This window comes from Rhodnius prolixus, unplaced genomic scaffold, assembly GCF_049639745.1.
Source record: "Rhodnius prolixus isolate KJV_2025 unplaced genomic scaffold, Rpr scaffold_3, whole genome shotgun sequence".
NCBI lineage: Eukaryota > Metazoa > Arthropoda > Insecta > Hemiptera > Reduviidae > Rhodnius > Rhodnius prolixus.
In genome coordinates this window covers 25,842,446-25,858,838 of record NW_027411603.1, presented here as the reverse complement: position 1 = coordinate 25,858,838, position 16,393 = coordinate 25,842,446, and the positions used below count along the sequence as shown (strand labels likewise).

General features: G+C 33.9%; 1 protein-coding gene across 1 annotated transcript in view; it reads right to left on the bottom strand.

Annotated features, from left to right (window-relative positions):
• Window positions 1-269: 269 nt before the first annotated feature.
• The window catches only part of LOC141453717 (uncharacterized), a 108,814-nt gene continuing 92,690 nt past the window's right edge, over window positions 270-16,393 (bottom strand). Inside the window, exon 2 of the mRNA XM_074127256.1 lies at window positions 270-10,213. Within this exon, the coding sequence (XP_073983357.1) occupies window positions 9,921-10,213 (293 nt within the window). The 3' untranslated portion in view covers window positions 270-9,920. The remainder of the gene's footprint in view (window positions 10,214-16,393) is intronic.

Genomic DNA, 16,393 nt, shown 5'->3' with positions numbered 1-16,393 from the left:
ATGAAATTCAATCTACAGTGTTTCTTGTTTTACCTACAGTAGTAATTTACAATTAAAAAATTTTTTGTATTCGGGGCGTTAATAGAAGAGGTTTTCTCCATTTAAATACTTTTTAGAAAATGGAGATAAAGAGATCTAGTATAGAAAATAAAAAATTTAAATCACTTTTTATGTTTATAATTTGCGTTTAATTATCATATCTATTCATTTTTAGTAAAAATATCTTGGAACCAATAATGTTTTAGCGAAAGAATTTATGGTTTGTTTAAAAAAAAAAAAATTATGATCCAAACATTTAATTTGTCGTTTTTTCTTTTAAATAAGAATAATAATCATAATACACTTATACATTATGCTACAATGGTGTTTTCTAAACTAAACCATTTCCCTGTGTGTCTCCGAATTTGTTACCAGACGAAATATTTTTCAGTTTTTTTTAAAAAGAAATTAAAAACAAAACCAACAAAAATTTACGAAGATAAATACATGGTAAAAGTAACAAATATTCGAAAAAAATAATACTTACAAAGAGAAAACAACAAGTAATGACTTTCAAAAACAAGGGTGAAGGGAACAATGAAAATATAAATATAAAAAAAATAAAATAAATCAACGTTCTTTGTAATAAACAGTTCTTATTTTTTTTTTTACAAAATTTTAAATGCACTTTTAAACATTACACCTTTATAGAAATTTTGATGACGTTTAAGAGTGTATTCTAAGAGGCAATTGGTTTCTGTAAATGTTCTGATGCTACTTAATTCCAATAGGAAGTAATTATATGTATAATTATCAGGAATTAATTTCGGAAAACTTATTAATTCACTCATTTCTTTTCCATTTACTTGGGAGTTTAAGAACTATTCTTTTCGTGACCTTTCTGTCGTATAGAAATAGAAACGAAATTTATTATTCTGGGACAATTGTCCCCTAAGAATAAATACAGGAACAAATAGAGGCCTTAACAGTTTGGCCTGTGATTATACAGAAATTAAATAAATAAATAAGTATTTACAAAAGTGAAAATATAATAAGTGAAAATGAAAGTAAAAATAAAATAATAAAACAGCAGAAATTAAGGAAATAAATTAAAACAATTAGAATTTCGGAGGAAGCTGAATAGAAAGTAGATAACTGAATAGACGGGATTTAAAGATGGATAGGGTAGGAGCGTGGCGGACAGATGAAGGCAAGGAGTTCCAGAGAGAGGTAGCACGTATTAGGAAGGACTTGTCAAAGGATGAGGTACGGTGAGAGGGAATATAGAGATCAGATGAGCGAGATCTAGTATTACGGAAATAGTACGAGGTTTTAAACTTAAGGAGTTGAAAAATATAGGAAGGTCTTTGAGACTGGATGACTTGAAAAAGGAAAGAAGCCAAAAAATATTGGCGGCGATAGACAGGAAAAAGCCACTTCAACTCATCGTAGCAGTGCGAAACGCGAGAGTCTCTGGAAAAGCTGAAAATAAATCTTATGAAGCAGTTCATGAGGCGCTTAAGCTTAGCTTCAATATCACCAGAAAGACCGCCATACACTAAACAACCATAGTCGAAATGGGGGAATATAAGAGAGGAAACTAGGAGTTGCCGGGTCTTAATTGGAAAAAGGTGACGGGAACTAGTGCAGTGATGGCGAACCTGTGACCAGTGTCTGACCCGCGCAAGCTTTTTCACTAACCCACAAATAGCTAGGCAACCATTTATTTGTTTACGCGGGTTGATTTAGATTTTCTAATAGTGTGGATTATTTATATTCTATCTGTATTTTTTTTCAATCACGCATTGAGACAAAAGCAATTTAAATGCTATCTATAACCTTTAGTTTGATCATTACAGTTCTAAAACGCAAATGACGACAAATGCTTTTGTAGTGTATTTGAAATAAAGCAAAAATGTTCACAAAATATCAAATGAAATGTATAATTTTACTGATATTTTGTTTGTTAAAAAAATCGACAACCCAAAACAAATAACCATATTTAGATTTTTCTTCAGATAAAACCCACTTTTGTAAGATTTTGTTCAGTTATGTTTGTAAAAAGAGACTTCCATAGCACTTGTTTCGTCCCGTTTTACCCGTTAAACCAACTGAATTTTAAAGATGTTTAGTTTTGAAAATATCCAGTTTAAAAGTTTTTATACTTAACTCTTGTGCAAATGGGCATTAGTGACCCAAGAGCTAGTACTAAAAAAAAAATGAACAAAATTTGACCCACGTCTCAAAAAGGTTCGCCATCCCTGGTAAAGTGTGAAGTTATTTAAAAAAAAGATTTGAGGGAATTGTTCTCGTCTACTTTTGAACGACGATGCAAAGTATAAAAGTCTGAATATTACACCAGAATCTAAAAGTACCCAATCAGTAATGTGCTACTTTCGGTACTTTTTGGGGTTATTTTTGGGAATTTCCCATATAAGAAGATGTCTTACTATTTGGCCTACGCAGATGATGTAGCCATTTTAGCGGGATCAAAGACTGCGCTTTGGCCAGCCTTTTTGGAGTTGGCTGAAGGTGCGACCGGTTATGGTCTGCAGATTTTAATGGAGGAGAAGACCAAGTACATGGTCATAACTCAGCGAGCAAGATGTTTTAGAGAATTTATCAATTTATGATCAACACCGTATTTTGAGGGCCTTAAAGAATTTAAATATCTAGGAGCTGTCCTCACTATCAAAAATGAGGTATAAGCCCAGATATAGAAAGTAGAATAGCGGCCGGAAATAGGTTTCTGGGAGTGCTAAGACGGACATTCTATAATAGAATCCCTTTCAAGAAAGACTAAATTGACGATCTACAAGTTAGTTCTTAGAATTGTTATAGCGTACGGCTTGGAATCGTGGACGTTGAGGCATGTAGAAGAATCGCCGGGAAAGAAAGGTGTTGAGAGTGATCTAATGGACCAGTGTGACGAGATCGAGTTTGGAGGTGCAGAAAAAAATGCGGAGTTAAGAGAGTTGTACGGGGAAGCGGATGTAGGGTCTGTCGTCAAGCAAGCAAGATTGCGTTGGGTGGGATGAAGAGTGATAGAACACCACGAAGAGCGCTGATGGGACGAATTTTACTTGAAAAATAGTTTAAAGAATAGTTTTTGGAAAAATCTAAGAAAAAATAAAACCCATTTATTAACCCTCCAGTAGTCGCATGTTCCTAAAGGGTGCATGTTTTTTTTTCTAATTTGAAAAAAAAGTGGGGACGTAAGCTAAAAGAACTACCCTTCGCGAATCTTCCTATCCCCACTCTTTGTACATGTCAGTGTGTTTTTAAAGTTGTTAGTGATCGCGTTAGTTGCAAATTTTGTGAAAATTTCCTCTTGGGTGCATTGCGACTATTAAAGTAAGTATATTAATTTTTTAATTTTGCAAGTTTTTCTTGCTACAATGTTGCTACATGTATTTATTACTTACTTTATAACTGAAAAACCACAATACTATATTGATAAATATCATCAAAAAATCAATTGCACCTCCAAGGTGCCTGCGACTATTTATTTATTTATTTATTTTTCAGATCCTAAAATGTCCTCCGAAAAGAGAGTGTTCGATTTAAATAAAGAAGATGATGTGGCTAGGATCCACAAAATGCTTTTCGACCATGATTCTGACGAAGAAGAGTTAGACGATTCTTCAGAAACTAGTGAAGATCTTTTACTTGAGAGAGATGGGAATTCTGACACTGAGCAAAGTGATGCAGAAACAGAAGATGAGAATGAGATCGGAGTGGGTGGCTCTTATATTGCAGTCCAAAAAAAAAATAATAAGATAATAAATAATTACAGATGGTACAAAAAACCCTTTACCAATAGAAGAAAGTTTGGTAAGCAGAATATTGTGGTACATATTCCAGGAGTAAAAGGAGCGGCCAAAAAGGCTGAAAGCATTATACAGTCCTGGAGTTGTATGATAGATGATGAGATGCTAAATAAAATTGTTACCTCCACTAATATTTATATACAAACTTTAGAGAGTTCGTTTTCCCGTTCAAGGGACGCCAAACTGACCGACTCAATAGAAATAAAAGCTTTTATTGGCTTATTGTACCTTGCTGGCACTTATCGGGGCGCACGCCTAAATTTAGAGGATTTGTGGGACACTAGTGGTGATGGGATAGAGACTTTTCGACTAACAATGAGCCTTAGACGCTTTAGGTTTCTAATGAGATGTATTAGATTTGACGACAAAAATACAAGAGAGGAAAGGAAAAAACTGGATAGGCTGGCTGCGGTACGAGAAGTATTTGAGAAATTTATACAAAATTGCAAAAAAAGCTACTCGCTCGGAGAATACGTAACACTAGACGAAAAACTGGAAGCGTTTCGGGGGCGATGTCCATTTCGACAATACATTCCATCAAAACCGGCAAAATACGGCATTAAAATCTTTGCTCTTGTAGATGCTCGCTTATATTACACTTCTAACATGGAAATATATGCTGGCACACAACCTGATGGTCCGTTTTCAATCAGTAATAAAAGTACTGATGTGGTGCATAGACTAATATCCCCAATAGTTAATTCAGGAAGAAACCTCACGACCGATAATTGGTTCAGTGATGTTTCACTTTTACAAGACCTAGCAGAAAAGAAAATATCATTTGTAGGTACTCTAAAATCCAATAAATGGCAGATTCCAGTGGAATTGAAAAACTTTACAAACCGCCCTGAGAATTCATCCTTATTTGCGTTTAGGAAGGAAGGTACTATAGTTTCTTATGTACCACGCAAGAAAAAGAATGTTATTCTTATTTCCAGCACCCACTTTGATGAAGCAATTGATGAGTCAACAGGATCTCAAAAGAAACCAGAGATCGTAACATTTTATAATATGACTAAAGGAGGTGTGGACACAGTTGATCAGCTTTGTGCAACATACAGCGTAGCCCGAAATACCCGGCGTTGGCCAATGGTAGTTTTTTACGCAATGTTAAACGTCGCTGGAATAAATGCTCAAATCATATTTACAGGCAATGGAAATGAAATAAAAAACCGGAGATATTTTCTTCGCCAATTGTCAAAAGATCTTGTGAAAGAGTACATGATAATGCGTTGCAATTCAAAAATAGGCCTACCTACAAATCTCAGAAACAGGATGTTAGAAATAACAAACCAACCGCGTCAATATGAAACAGAGTCACCCACATCGTCGGTTGTAAACGAAAAAGGCCACAAAAGAAAATGGTGTCAGCCTTGTTTAGCTGAGAAACAAAGAAAAAACACGAGATTTTCTTGTGAAGATTGCGGGGTATATTTATGTTTAGGCCATGTACAAATTATGTGTACTCATTGTCTAAATAATAATACCAATAAAAATAAAAAAAGTTATATTTCTGAGTCGGAATAATAAAATTTGTGATGATTAAGACTATTTTTCAAAAAAAAAAAACTGTTTAATATGTTTTATATGTTATATTTGATGTTTGTTTGTTTAAGTGTTTTTAAAAAAATCCCGTTCATTATATCAATTTAGTCTTATTTATATTGCTGCCAAACAGTTTTTAAATTAATATCCAAAAAAAGAGTATAGAGAATCTGTCGAAAAAAACTACACCTCACAGGTGCACGGCGACATATTAGTATATAAAATGCATGCGACTAGCGGAGGGTTAAATGCAGTACATCTGGTTACCGCTGATCGCTAGGCTACAGTCAGGTCCTTTACTAAGAGCCAATCTTTTCAAACCAATTTCAGCTTCCTAAGATTTCTAATTCTTTAGATGTTTTCACCCGCTTCAGACGATTTTCCAAAATTCACTTTTTAGGACTCAAGAGATGCTAAAACTACACTGAGAGGCAAAAATGTGGCCACCCTTAAAAAAATGTAAGTTAACCATTCGTTATTGCAAAAATAAAATATTTTAGCAAGCATTGTTGATAAACGTATGGTAGCCTAGAGAAATGATAAGGAAATTCAAAAAATAGGGAAATAAAGAAATATGGAACAAAATAACCGTTTGTTTTTGTAAACTTTGATCTCTAATCCTTAAAATTCACTGTGATGTGGTTCGGACCAGGATTAATTTGAAACTCGGACTGAAATTATTTTTATAGAGGGTTCTCTAACAGCTTCTGGCTACAAAGACGACATTCTTTCGGAGGCTGTGGTCCTATTCGTACCATACTTTGGAAAGGAATTTTCGTTTAAGAACGATAATGCACGGCCCCATTCAGCAAAGATTGTTTCCCGCTACCTGGAAAACGCTTAAATCCGATGTTTACAGTGGCCAGCATGTAGTCCAGATCTAAAGCCTATTGAAAATCTATGGGATGAGTTGTAAAGACGAATTAAGAGACGTCCAACACTAGCAGATTCAATTTCAGGAGTTAAGAGTTGCACTAGCGGAAGAATATGAAAATATCCCTCAGTAAATTATTCAAAATCCTATTAGGTCAATGCCCCGTCGAATGCAAGCCCTAATAAACGCAAGTGGCGGAAACACCCTATTAATTGGAAAATTAACATTTTGTTAATTTCAAATTACTTAATAATTTTTCTTTTTTTAAAATACCACATTATTTACTTTTAATATTCCTAAGTATGTTACAAGTGGTCTGTTATTTATTCTAAAAGTATGTGGAGAAGTTAATAAGAAATTGATTGGAAATTAGTACACATACTGACGGGTGGACACATTTTTTGCCTCAAATTGAAAATTTGTCAAGCTCGCAATAATTTCCTCAGTTTAGTTGAAAAAATAACAGAGGAAGACACTTTTTAAGTGAAAAGAAACCATTTGAAAGACACTAAAAAGGAAATAAAATAAATTAGTTCTTTAACGCTTCTGGTTTCTTGTTCAGGTCTAAAGAAAGATTATCCGTCAGTGGCAGAAAAATAGTGCCAGTCGATTTACATAAGTACTATCCTACTTACTTAGTAAACCTAGCAACCGAAGGAGAGAAGTGATGTTGTAGCCGGTTAATTTATGTCGCATCATGTGTATCGGAGAGAATCGGCGTCTTAAAATAGTAAAGTAACTGTTACAGCCTTCGAACAACTAGAAGAATTTTCCGTTATCAGCCCTTAAACTAAAAGTTTGAAGTAAATCGATCGTTGGTGCAATAGCCCATGAAGAAGTATCATGGCCTTCAAAATGACAATTTTTGATTTAAGAAAAATGTGATCAACATTGCATTAAATTGGTTCACATTGGATTAATTCTTTTTGTGTTGGGCAAAGAAATGGTTCAAAGACAACGTACTGGATTCATTCGGAAGTCGCATGTCAAGCTCAGGAAGTGTTGCTCCAAGTTTAGTGATAGTCATTGCTTAGTTTCGGTGAGAAATCTCTGAGAAGGCTGTGTGACATTAACGCGTCTTTATTTAAAGAAACAAACCTGGACACTGGAAGTCGGAACAGAAGGTTTTCGCTGGTATTTTATAATATTTAATTACCAAAGTTCCTTTAAGCCTGTATTTAAACTGGAATGGAGGAGCTTCAAGCCGTCTTACTGGTAAGAGGTGAAACCTAAGAACCCCCTTATCCAAATATAGGTATCCAAAAATCTCGTATAATCGTATTCTTTTACCAGTACTGGTTAACCTGGGAAAGAGCCTATATAAGGATAACCAGGAAAAGTGCCTCTGATAATGGCATCACAGTCATTCAGGAGATGTATTAGAGATTCAAATCTGTCCAGTGCATTTACAGCTGTCATCTCGTTCCAGGCCCAGCTTCCTAAGGTGCGTTTTGAGTCGGCAATGCTTTGGAGACTAATCTCGTTGGTTCTCGGAGTTTATTCTTACTCAGAACAAGGCTTGCTTCAGATCTGCTACTTCGAGGCTTAGATAAATTACTTTAATATAAGTCTTCCTTTTTGCAACGCTTACTCAGTTTATCCGATATTTCTTTTACAATTAAAGTTACTAACAAATTAGGTCACTAACCACAATGGAACTCAGAACTAAGAGAAACGAAGCTCAAGTTAAGGTTCGAAGCTCAAGTTGCCATTTTATTTTGTAGGAGTTCAACGTTGCAATTATTACTAATAAAAGTTTGGTTCCAAAAAAAACTATTTTTACTGAATGCTGAATAATCCAAGCGTTGAGTCCTACAAATCCATCCTGATGATTGATTCAAGACAGGAGTGACTTAACAGAAACAACAGATCCTGCTGGAAAATATCTTTTACTTTTTAGGAATAACTTTTCTATTTCCAGGACTATTTCCGCCAGGAGTTTGGAAGTTCAACCAGCTTGCCCTAGGTTGAGTCTCTCCATCAATTCATAGTTTTCAGTTTGTTAAAAAATATCGTTCTTTGTGATTGATTACTGAGTGAGTCTAATAGAGCTCTCTCATTTACACGTTCCAGTCTCCTGTAGGATTGTTTTTTTGTCCATGTCATTTCGTTTTGCTCATCCTTTTGTATCGTAACAATTTTACATACATCTTAACAATTATTCTGTTCTCACGTATTACTTTTTTGTACATCTCGTTCAAAAAAAAAAAGTGGTGACGACAAATGGTACCTCTTCAACATTCTAGATTGTGTACTTGCCTCTCTAAGAGATGACTGTTCTGACACACCTAGAAATTTGAGAAAGAATATTTGAAGATTATATTTAAATTTGTCGCATTATATTTGAATCAATCCTTTATTTCCATCAAGCGTCGATTTATATCGATTTAATGGGATTTAATCTAAGCCATTTATTGAACTCCCACCGGCTGGGAAATAACAAAATGGAAGCAGGCTAGTTTTGAAGCACGAGAGAAATTTGATTAGAATTTTTGAATATTACACCTCCCAGAATACACTCTAAAACCTACTGACCAAAATATTGATACACCAATTTATAAATTTTCCCCAAATCACGTGTTTTATAAAATAAAAATGTACGGACACTCACTTGCATTTTAGATTTATATCCTCTTTTATTTATTTTGTTTAATTTTTCATTTCAGTCACAATATCTATTAAGAATATATTAATTATTATTATATAATATACTCACAAATATTTGAAACACAAAATTAAACAACAATGTTAACATCTATATTACACTTTCGCATTTTTGTTTATTATTTATTTATTTTATTTTTTTATAAATTTTTTCTTGACTTTTTCCAGTAAATAGAATTTTTAAAAGTTTATTTACAGAATTTCAATTTTTAATATATTTTCCAATAAAAAGGAAAAATAAAAAGGAAAAAATCTATTTCAAAGGACAGTTTTCTTTTTTACAAAATATTTTTTAATATTGCACTTTTCAAAATAAAATTCGCTATACACTACCTTAGACACTATTTTACTAAGTGTATTTTGTTTTTTTAAATTTAATTCTTAATTTGTGTTTACTAAAATACAATTGAAGAGTTCGTAAAATACTTTATTCTCCTTAATTATATTTGTATTTGTTATCTCTGTACACAATATGCATGCTTATAAATCGAAAATGAAAGTTCGAACAAGTTTTATTGCTAGATTGGATCAATACTGAGAAGGACTTTTTATTTTTATTTTTTTTTTAAATTATAAAATAATATATTTATATAATTTGTATTTTTTGGTTTGTATCGTATACAAACGTGCGCGCATAGGTCATCTTATCCCAAATAAAAGTGGGTCCACTGATGCACCGTACACACGCGACACATAATAAAAAGCGCGATTAATTTACAAAGAGGTTCACACTTAAATGTCCACTAATTTGTGTGATAATCACAGTCAAGAAGAAGACGAAAAGGCCTGTAAATGTTTGTTTATTTTAAGTTTCACCCGGGGGTGTCCCAATAGCCATGAGCTCCAAGGGAGTTGAGATTAGAGAGCGGTTTTCAATTGGAGGAGATGTTTTTATTAATTATTTATTTATATATATAATGAAGGTAATCACCAAATCGACGAGTCTCTCTCTGATTTCTCAATGTTCTCCCTTGCTATTCGTACCGCTCCTGCCAAAGTTCATGGCTATTGGGCACCACCGAGGCTAGTTAGGTGGTCAAATGGGTAAACTGATAAGGATTAGCGTAAGGCTGTGACATGTGATAATGATATGGAATGACATTCATTGAGGCCATTTTATTCTCTTTTTTCCATTTCATTCGCCTATTTTGAAACCAAATTTTAATTTGTCGTTCGGTTAAACATAAAGCGTGCGCTATTTCTATCCTTCGCCGCCTGGTCAGGTACCTGTTGAAGTGGAACTCCTTCTCCAGTTCCAATGTTTGATACCTGGTGTAGGAAGTTCTTTGTCGTTTTGTTTCACCATTTGCGTTCACCGTACCTGTAAAACACAATTTTAAGAAATTATTAGTATTTGATTCAAAATTTTAGTGATTCTTGGTGGTTTTTTAGGTCATGGAGTGACAACTGACTTTTATTCATGGTTGCACTCATGTTTTTGCACCAATTTCGGACTTTTTTCTTCAACTAACCCTAAGCCGAAATGATTAATCAACATCTCAATCCAGGATAGATGAAAGGCCGAAACCAGTCCAGGTTGAGTACAATAAAGTACAATTAACATGCGAGCTAAAAAATAAATTAATGGAGAAAATCAGCGATATTATCCATTATTAAGGAGCGGTTAGAGGCGAGACTTGCAAAGCTATTTATTGTGGTACTAGGTTCGATTCCCGGTCTAGGCCTTAGATTTTATTTAATGGTTTATGAGAAATTTAACAGTAAAGTATGTTAGCTAGTCGCCTCCGTCCACGACACCTAATTGGTAGTTGGACGTAAGCCCGCCTGATAACATAGGCATTACTTTTTCTTTTATTATTCTTCTAAATTTAGTGAAGAAAGTAAACTCTCTATCGCTACCAAGCACTACAAGTTTTTAGTTTTACATTAATCTAACAAAAACTTCTGGGATGAAACCTTTGATGAAATACTTAGATTTTATGCAGAAAAACTCTATAAAATCTCTTTTATTTAACTAGTAAAGTTCATCATTTATTTAGTAAACTTATGCTCATCTGTTTCATAAATTTTGTATTTTATTTACATATTGAATCCCTATTAAATTATGTAAGAGCAGAGCATCGTTTTAATGTTACGTAGAGGAGTCCTAACCCTATCATCCAACCAAATTTTATCAAAATCGGGCCAAGATTTACAGAGTAATTTGTAATAATAATTTTGGAGGGAGCCTTACATAAAGGGGGCTAACTCCTCTCCCATTCGATGTACAGCGTCGAGACCTCCAAAAGGCACATCTACATAAAATTCCGAATCGAATGACACCTCAATCATGAAAATCGGTTCAGGTGTTTAGGCGCTACGCAGTTTACAAAAAAGGTAACAACAAGAACAACAAGAACAAGACCAATTTTTGAAAATGCCGTTTTTGCTCATTTTCAGCAACTTTTTTTTTCTCGAAATCGATTAGATCTGGGTTATTGCAAAAAAATTTCAGTCATAAAGGAGGATTTGCCCCATATTATAAAGAAAATTGGGAATTTTATCTTTTATAGAAAAAGAGAAAAAAATTGTCAAAGTTGGGTGTTTTTCAACGTTACGCTTTTTCGTGCACTTTTTAACGATCTACCCTTATACAACTGTCCTACCGGACAGTTTTAATACTAAATAGTAACACTTTTAATAGGAAATAGGGTAATATCTTAGTATTTCATCTTTTATGCTCATCTGTTTCATAAATTTTGAATTTTAATTGGGTAATCTAAGTATTAAATACAGCGTGCAAGAAGCCTGAACACAATAGTGGGTAAATTACCATTTGGTAAATAATGGGTAAATGATTATATAAAATGACTTTTGCGTTACTAAAAGTGCTTAACCAAATTTTTGAGAAGAAGTCGTTTAAAGATGCGCATTCTTTCGACAATGACACCAACGATTATCTCTTTGTTTCTTAATATTTAGTTTATGCATAAAGAATCGCCATTGAAAGGTATTTTTCTAAAGGGATTTCTCCGGGAAGACAACCATAGTCATCTCTCTAAATTCATTGTGGTATTTGGGAGACACCTGTACAAAATTTGCGGCTTATGCTCAATTTTTTCTGTGCAGTTTGTGAGACGATGGACTCGAGAAGATTTGTTTTAGGAACTTTCAGGTTGACGGTGAAAGAGTTTAAGCAGTATACCCTTAAGTTTCCTGCTAGATTCATTTGGGCAGCTGTGTAACTTAAGTGACACAGGTCCAGGAATGGATTTTTCACCCCAGACCTAGTGTTATTGTTATGTTATTGTTTCTCTTCGCAGAAGCATTATGGGGCCAAATCAGGATTACTCTCTCTACTGAAAAAATGAGTAGGAGTTTGTTAAAATCCACCAGGAGTGGCTCTAAATCCTATAAGTCTCCTGAGTAATCCATAATATCTTTTTAGTTTCTGTATTTTAAGTACATTGCAAACACGCTTAGATTATGCAACTATTTCAGTAGAGCCCGAAGTAATGATACTGAGTGAAAGTTAGTACCTTGATGAGCAGTGATTAGCTGATCTTTGTAATAAAAAAGTTGCTAGAATGCAAAAAGCACATTTTTCAAAATGCTACAGTTTATTAATCGTATACAGGGTGTCCCAAGCTATATGGATAACGAAATTTTTCTCGGAAACTAAGATAGCTAGAAAAAAACTAAAAAATACGTGTTCCCTTAGTTTTTTGTTAGGAATCCAAATTTAATTTGTAAATTTTTTTCGGTGCTTCCAGAAGCGAGATGCAGGCTCCAACTTCATTTTTTCAAATGGGGAGGTGCGGTTTTTATTTCAGAAATAGATTCCTCTATTTTTTTTTTTAAGAAAAATTTACTTGAACGGTTTTTTTCTGTGAGCGATATTTTACAAGTTATGAATGAAAATATGATTTCTTATAAGAAATGTCAAAATGATAATATTATAACGGTTTTTTGATAGAATAAGAAGAAAAGTACTATTTTATTATAAATTTTACTCCTCATTAATATTAAAGATCATGGCCTCCACCATTATAGATGCAAAGACATGCTCTTTCCTGCCAATTGCCCCTTACTGCCAAAGAAATAGATTCGGCTTTAACCCAGTTACAGGCATCTATTATTCTCTGCTTTAGTTCATTCACAGATGCAATCCCGGCTTGATTCTGATACACCTAGATTTAGAAATGCTTTTAGATAAGCAGAAATAAGGAAAGAAAGAAAAAAGTTATGAATAATCACCTTGTCTTTCAGGTATCCCCAAAGGAAATAGTCCATAGGTGTAAAATCCGGTGAGAGAGGTGTCACTGAATCGCCCCCCGTGTCGATATAACACGCCCATCAAATTGCCTATCGAGATGACTCTTTACATGCCTGATGGTGTTATAAAGACACGGGGGGGATTCAGTATTTTTCAATAAAAATTTACAAATTAAATTTGGATTTCTAACAAAAAACGATGGGAACAGGTATTTTTTTCTAGCTATCTTAGTTTCCGAGAAAAAGTGGTTATCCATATACTAGCTTGGGACACCCTGTATATTGCATATTGCACTTTATAACTAATTAAATATTCATTGTTTTAAAAGGCATTAGTGGTATATTTTGGAACCTGATCAAAACATGAAGTACAACTGCAATAATTTTTTGGCACCATTTTCATTTTTTTGGGTGGGGAATTTATTTCCCCCCAATTTTTGATACAAAAAATTCAATAATTTGTATGCAACTAGGCGGCTTACATTATTTCTTCATATTCAGAACAATTTGACATCCGTAAAAAATAAACATTGGCCGCCAGCAGCATGCGCTACTGTCAACAACCTAAGCACAGTCGTCACACGTCTTCTTTTTTTTTAATATAAATAGTCTTCAACTCAATGTGTGTTGACAGGGGACATTCCAAAACCAATAACTAGGTCCTTTACGTCGCCGTACGAACGTCATATGATAGTTGACTGTTGAACAGTTGACACGAGAAGCTCAATTCTAAATTTAGTTACATATGAGTATCCTTTACTGTTGACACATACAGTTGATCTGTGGGGGCCATATTAACTGAGCAAGACATGTCCTGTGGAAGTGTAGACGACATTACATGTTTAACACAGGCCTCATACTCATATAACAGTTACGTTGTCACGCTGGTGTAGATCACAAGACTTGTTTGTCCACACCAACACATAGCATTTACCTCATCACACGCAGACATACTCTCTTATTACTGAACACTAAATACAAGTTTGGATGAGAGACAGAAATGAATAATAAAAACATTGGGAACTTAAGAAAAAGAAACAACGACTTCGTAAACATTTTTTAACAGAAAGTTTCTTTCTAATTCAGTAATAATATTAAAACAAACTAATACAAACGTGTATCTGTCCTATAAAAACATTTAAAGAATATTGTTATATAAATATTTTTATAAATCTCTCTCACTAAATGTGAAATACGAAAATATAAATAACTATCACAAAACAAGAAGTTGGTAAACTAGAAATCATCTTTGACGGACAATCTTATATCAACATAGAGGAAATGAAAATAGTTGATGTCAGTTTTGTTCTCTTTCCTAGCAAAAACCAAAATTATCGGCATCCGTCGACTTTTGCAAACATTAAGCGTGAACGGCCGAACAGTTCAAGTCCTTAAAGGTACATTGCTGTAACATTGACACAAACTCTCATTTGTCGACGAAATAGAACAAAATTTTTGTAGAAATCTAAAAGAATGGTAAAATTATTATTGCACCCAAAGATTCCTAAAAATAACCCATGATCATTATAGTTTGTAGATAACTCTGTCCATCACCTGACAGTAAACTATAAGAGACTCCAAACATAAGAAAGGCATTCAGAATTCCGACCCAAGGAACTGCACTGCTCTAAACATTCAGCTGTTTCCTTACTTAGTATACTTGAATTGAAATAAAAAAGATATTCTACTCAAGTCAAAGTTTTGGCTAGGGATTCTCAGAGATTATTAAGACTATATTTATAATTAGATCTAGTTACGGGAGAGGAAAAACGTGTTATAAAAGATAGGTTACCATTGTATTGAGCATATCGCGTCTCTATCATTCGGGCAAGTTATGTTTTCTTTTTCAACTGAACAGAAATTAATTATTGATATTTACTAATTATGTACATGATATATGAACGTGGGTCTTCTAAAATCCAATTATAAGTATAAAATAGTGGACATTGGGTAAAAGATACGACGGTAAAGGAACCATTGCAGACAAGGTCAGTAATTGGCGCCATTAACATCCTTGACTTGTCGCACTATTTTTCTTAACATATTGTACGAAAAATGTTAAAAAAAAAGAGAAAAAAAAGAGCGCTATCTCTGAAGATTTATATGTATTAATTGTTTGTAATATATTTAAAATTATTGTAACTAATAACAACTATAATTTTCATGTCTTTGCAAGCAAATGGAATGATTAAATGAGAAGGGATTAATTCACTCGATTCCCACGCAGAGATCCAGGTTTTGAATTCACCTGCCCGCTTTTAGATTATCTTTTCCTAGGAGCTTCTTACAGCTCATTTCCCGGTGATGAATAGTTTTGTCTGTAACGAGAGACTCGCTCTCATAGGCTGGTAATACACTATAAAATTACTAGATGCCAATGATCTTTAGATACTGACGCGCCTCTAACAAAAATAAAAAATATATAAGCGTGAAAAGCAGGATACGTCGACAGTAACTAGAATGCACAGAATCCTCGTTACCTTCCATTTCTTTTATTTGTCTAGGATTGTCCTGTACAGGAAGTGAATAAGGAATATTGTTCGAAAAATAGGTTTATTTTATAATTTTTAATAGGGTATTTTACAAACGGGAAGGGACTACGGCTCACGGTACCGCAGCCACAAGAGGCTAATTGTGTAATAGGGTATAATCTCTTTTTTGGTTTTGATTGGCACTAATATTAAGAGAAATATTTTGGGAATTAAGAAATCTAATTTTAAGTCTTTCTTCTCTAGAATAACTGTCTAATAATCGCACTGCTTTTAAGTGACTGGACTCGAGTGATCATAGATGGCTGAGTTAAACCACTCAAGGTGGCTTCAAGTGACGGTGAATGACGTATCCCTGACTAAGCTGGCGTCTAAATGGTTCATAAACACCAACTAATTTGTAAAATGGATGCTGAAGATTTAATTTACTTTTTAGAAATTCTATGACGTGAAATCTAGTGGAATGTGTCCGAGAAGAGGCTGTTTATAGACCGCTTAAAGAAGGACTCGTATTAGTAGTGAGAGACAACTACAAATAGATTCCAAATTTTAATTGTCAGCAACATGAAACTAATAGTTTAGTTGTTATTAAGAATTAATCTCAAAAGCATTTTGTTTCTTTTGTTTACTAAAAGCCCAGATTTTCACTTCATAACTTTCGTAGAGCTTTCAAAAGAATAAACGACCTAAAGGGCTATGAAACTATAGTATTGCTGCTTTAGTCCTCCTTACTGGGAAATCCCTCTTGCTTTTGCCAGGGCTTTTCTGATTCTCGTCACCACTGCCAGTCTCGCCTG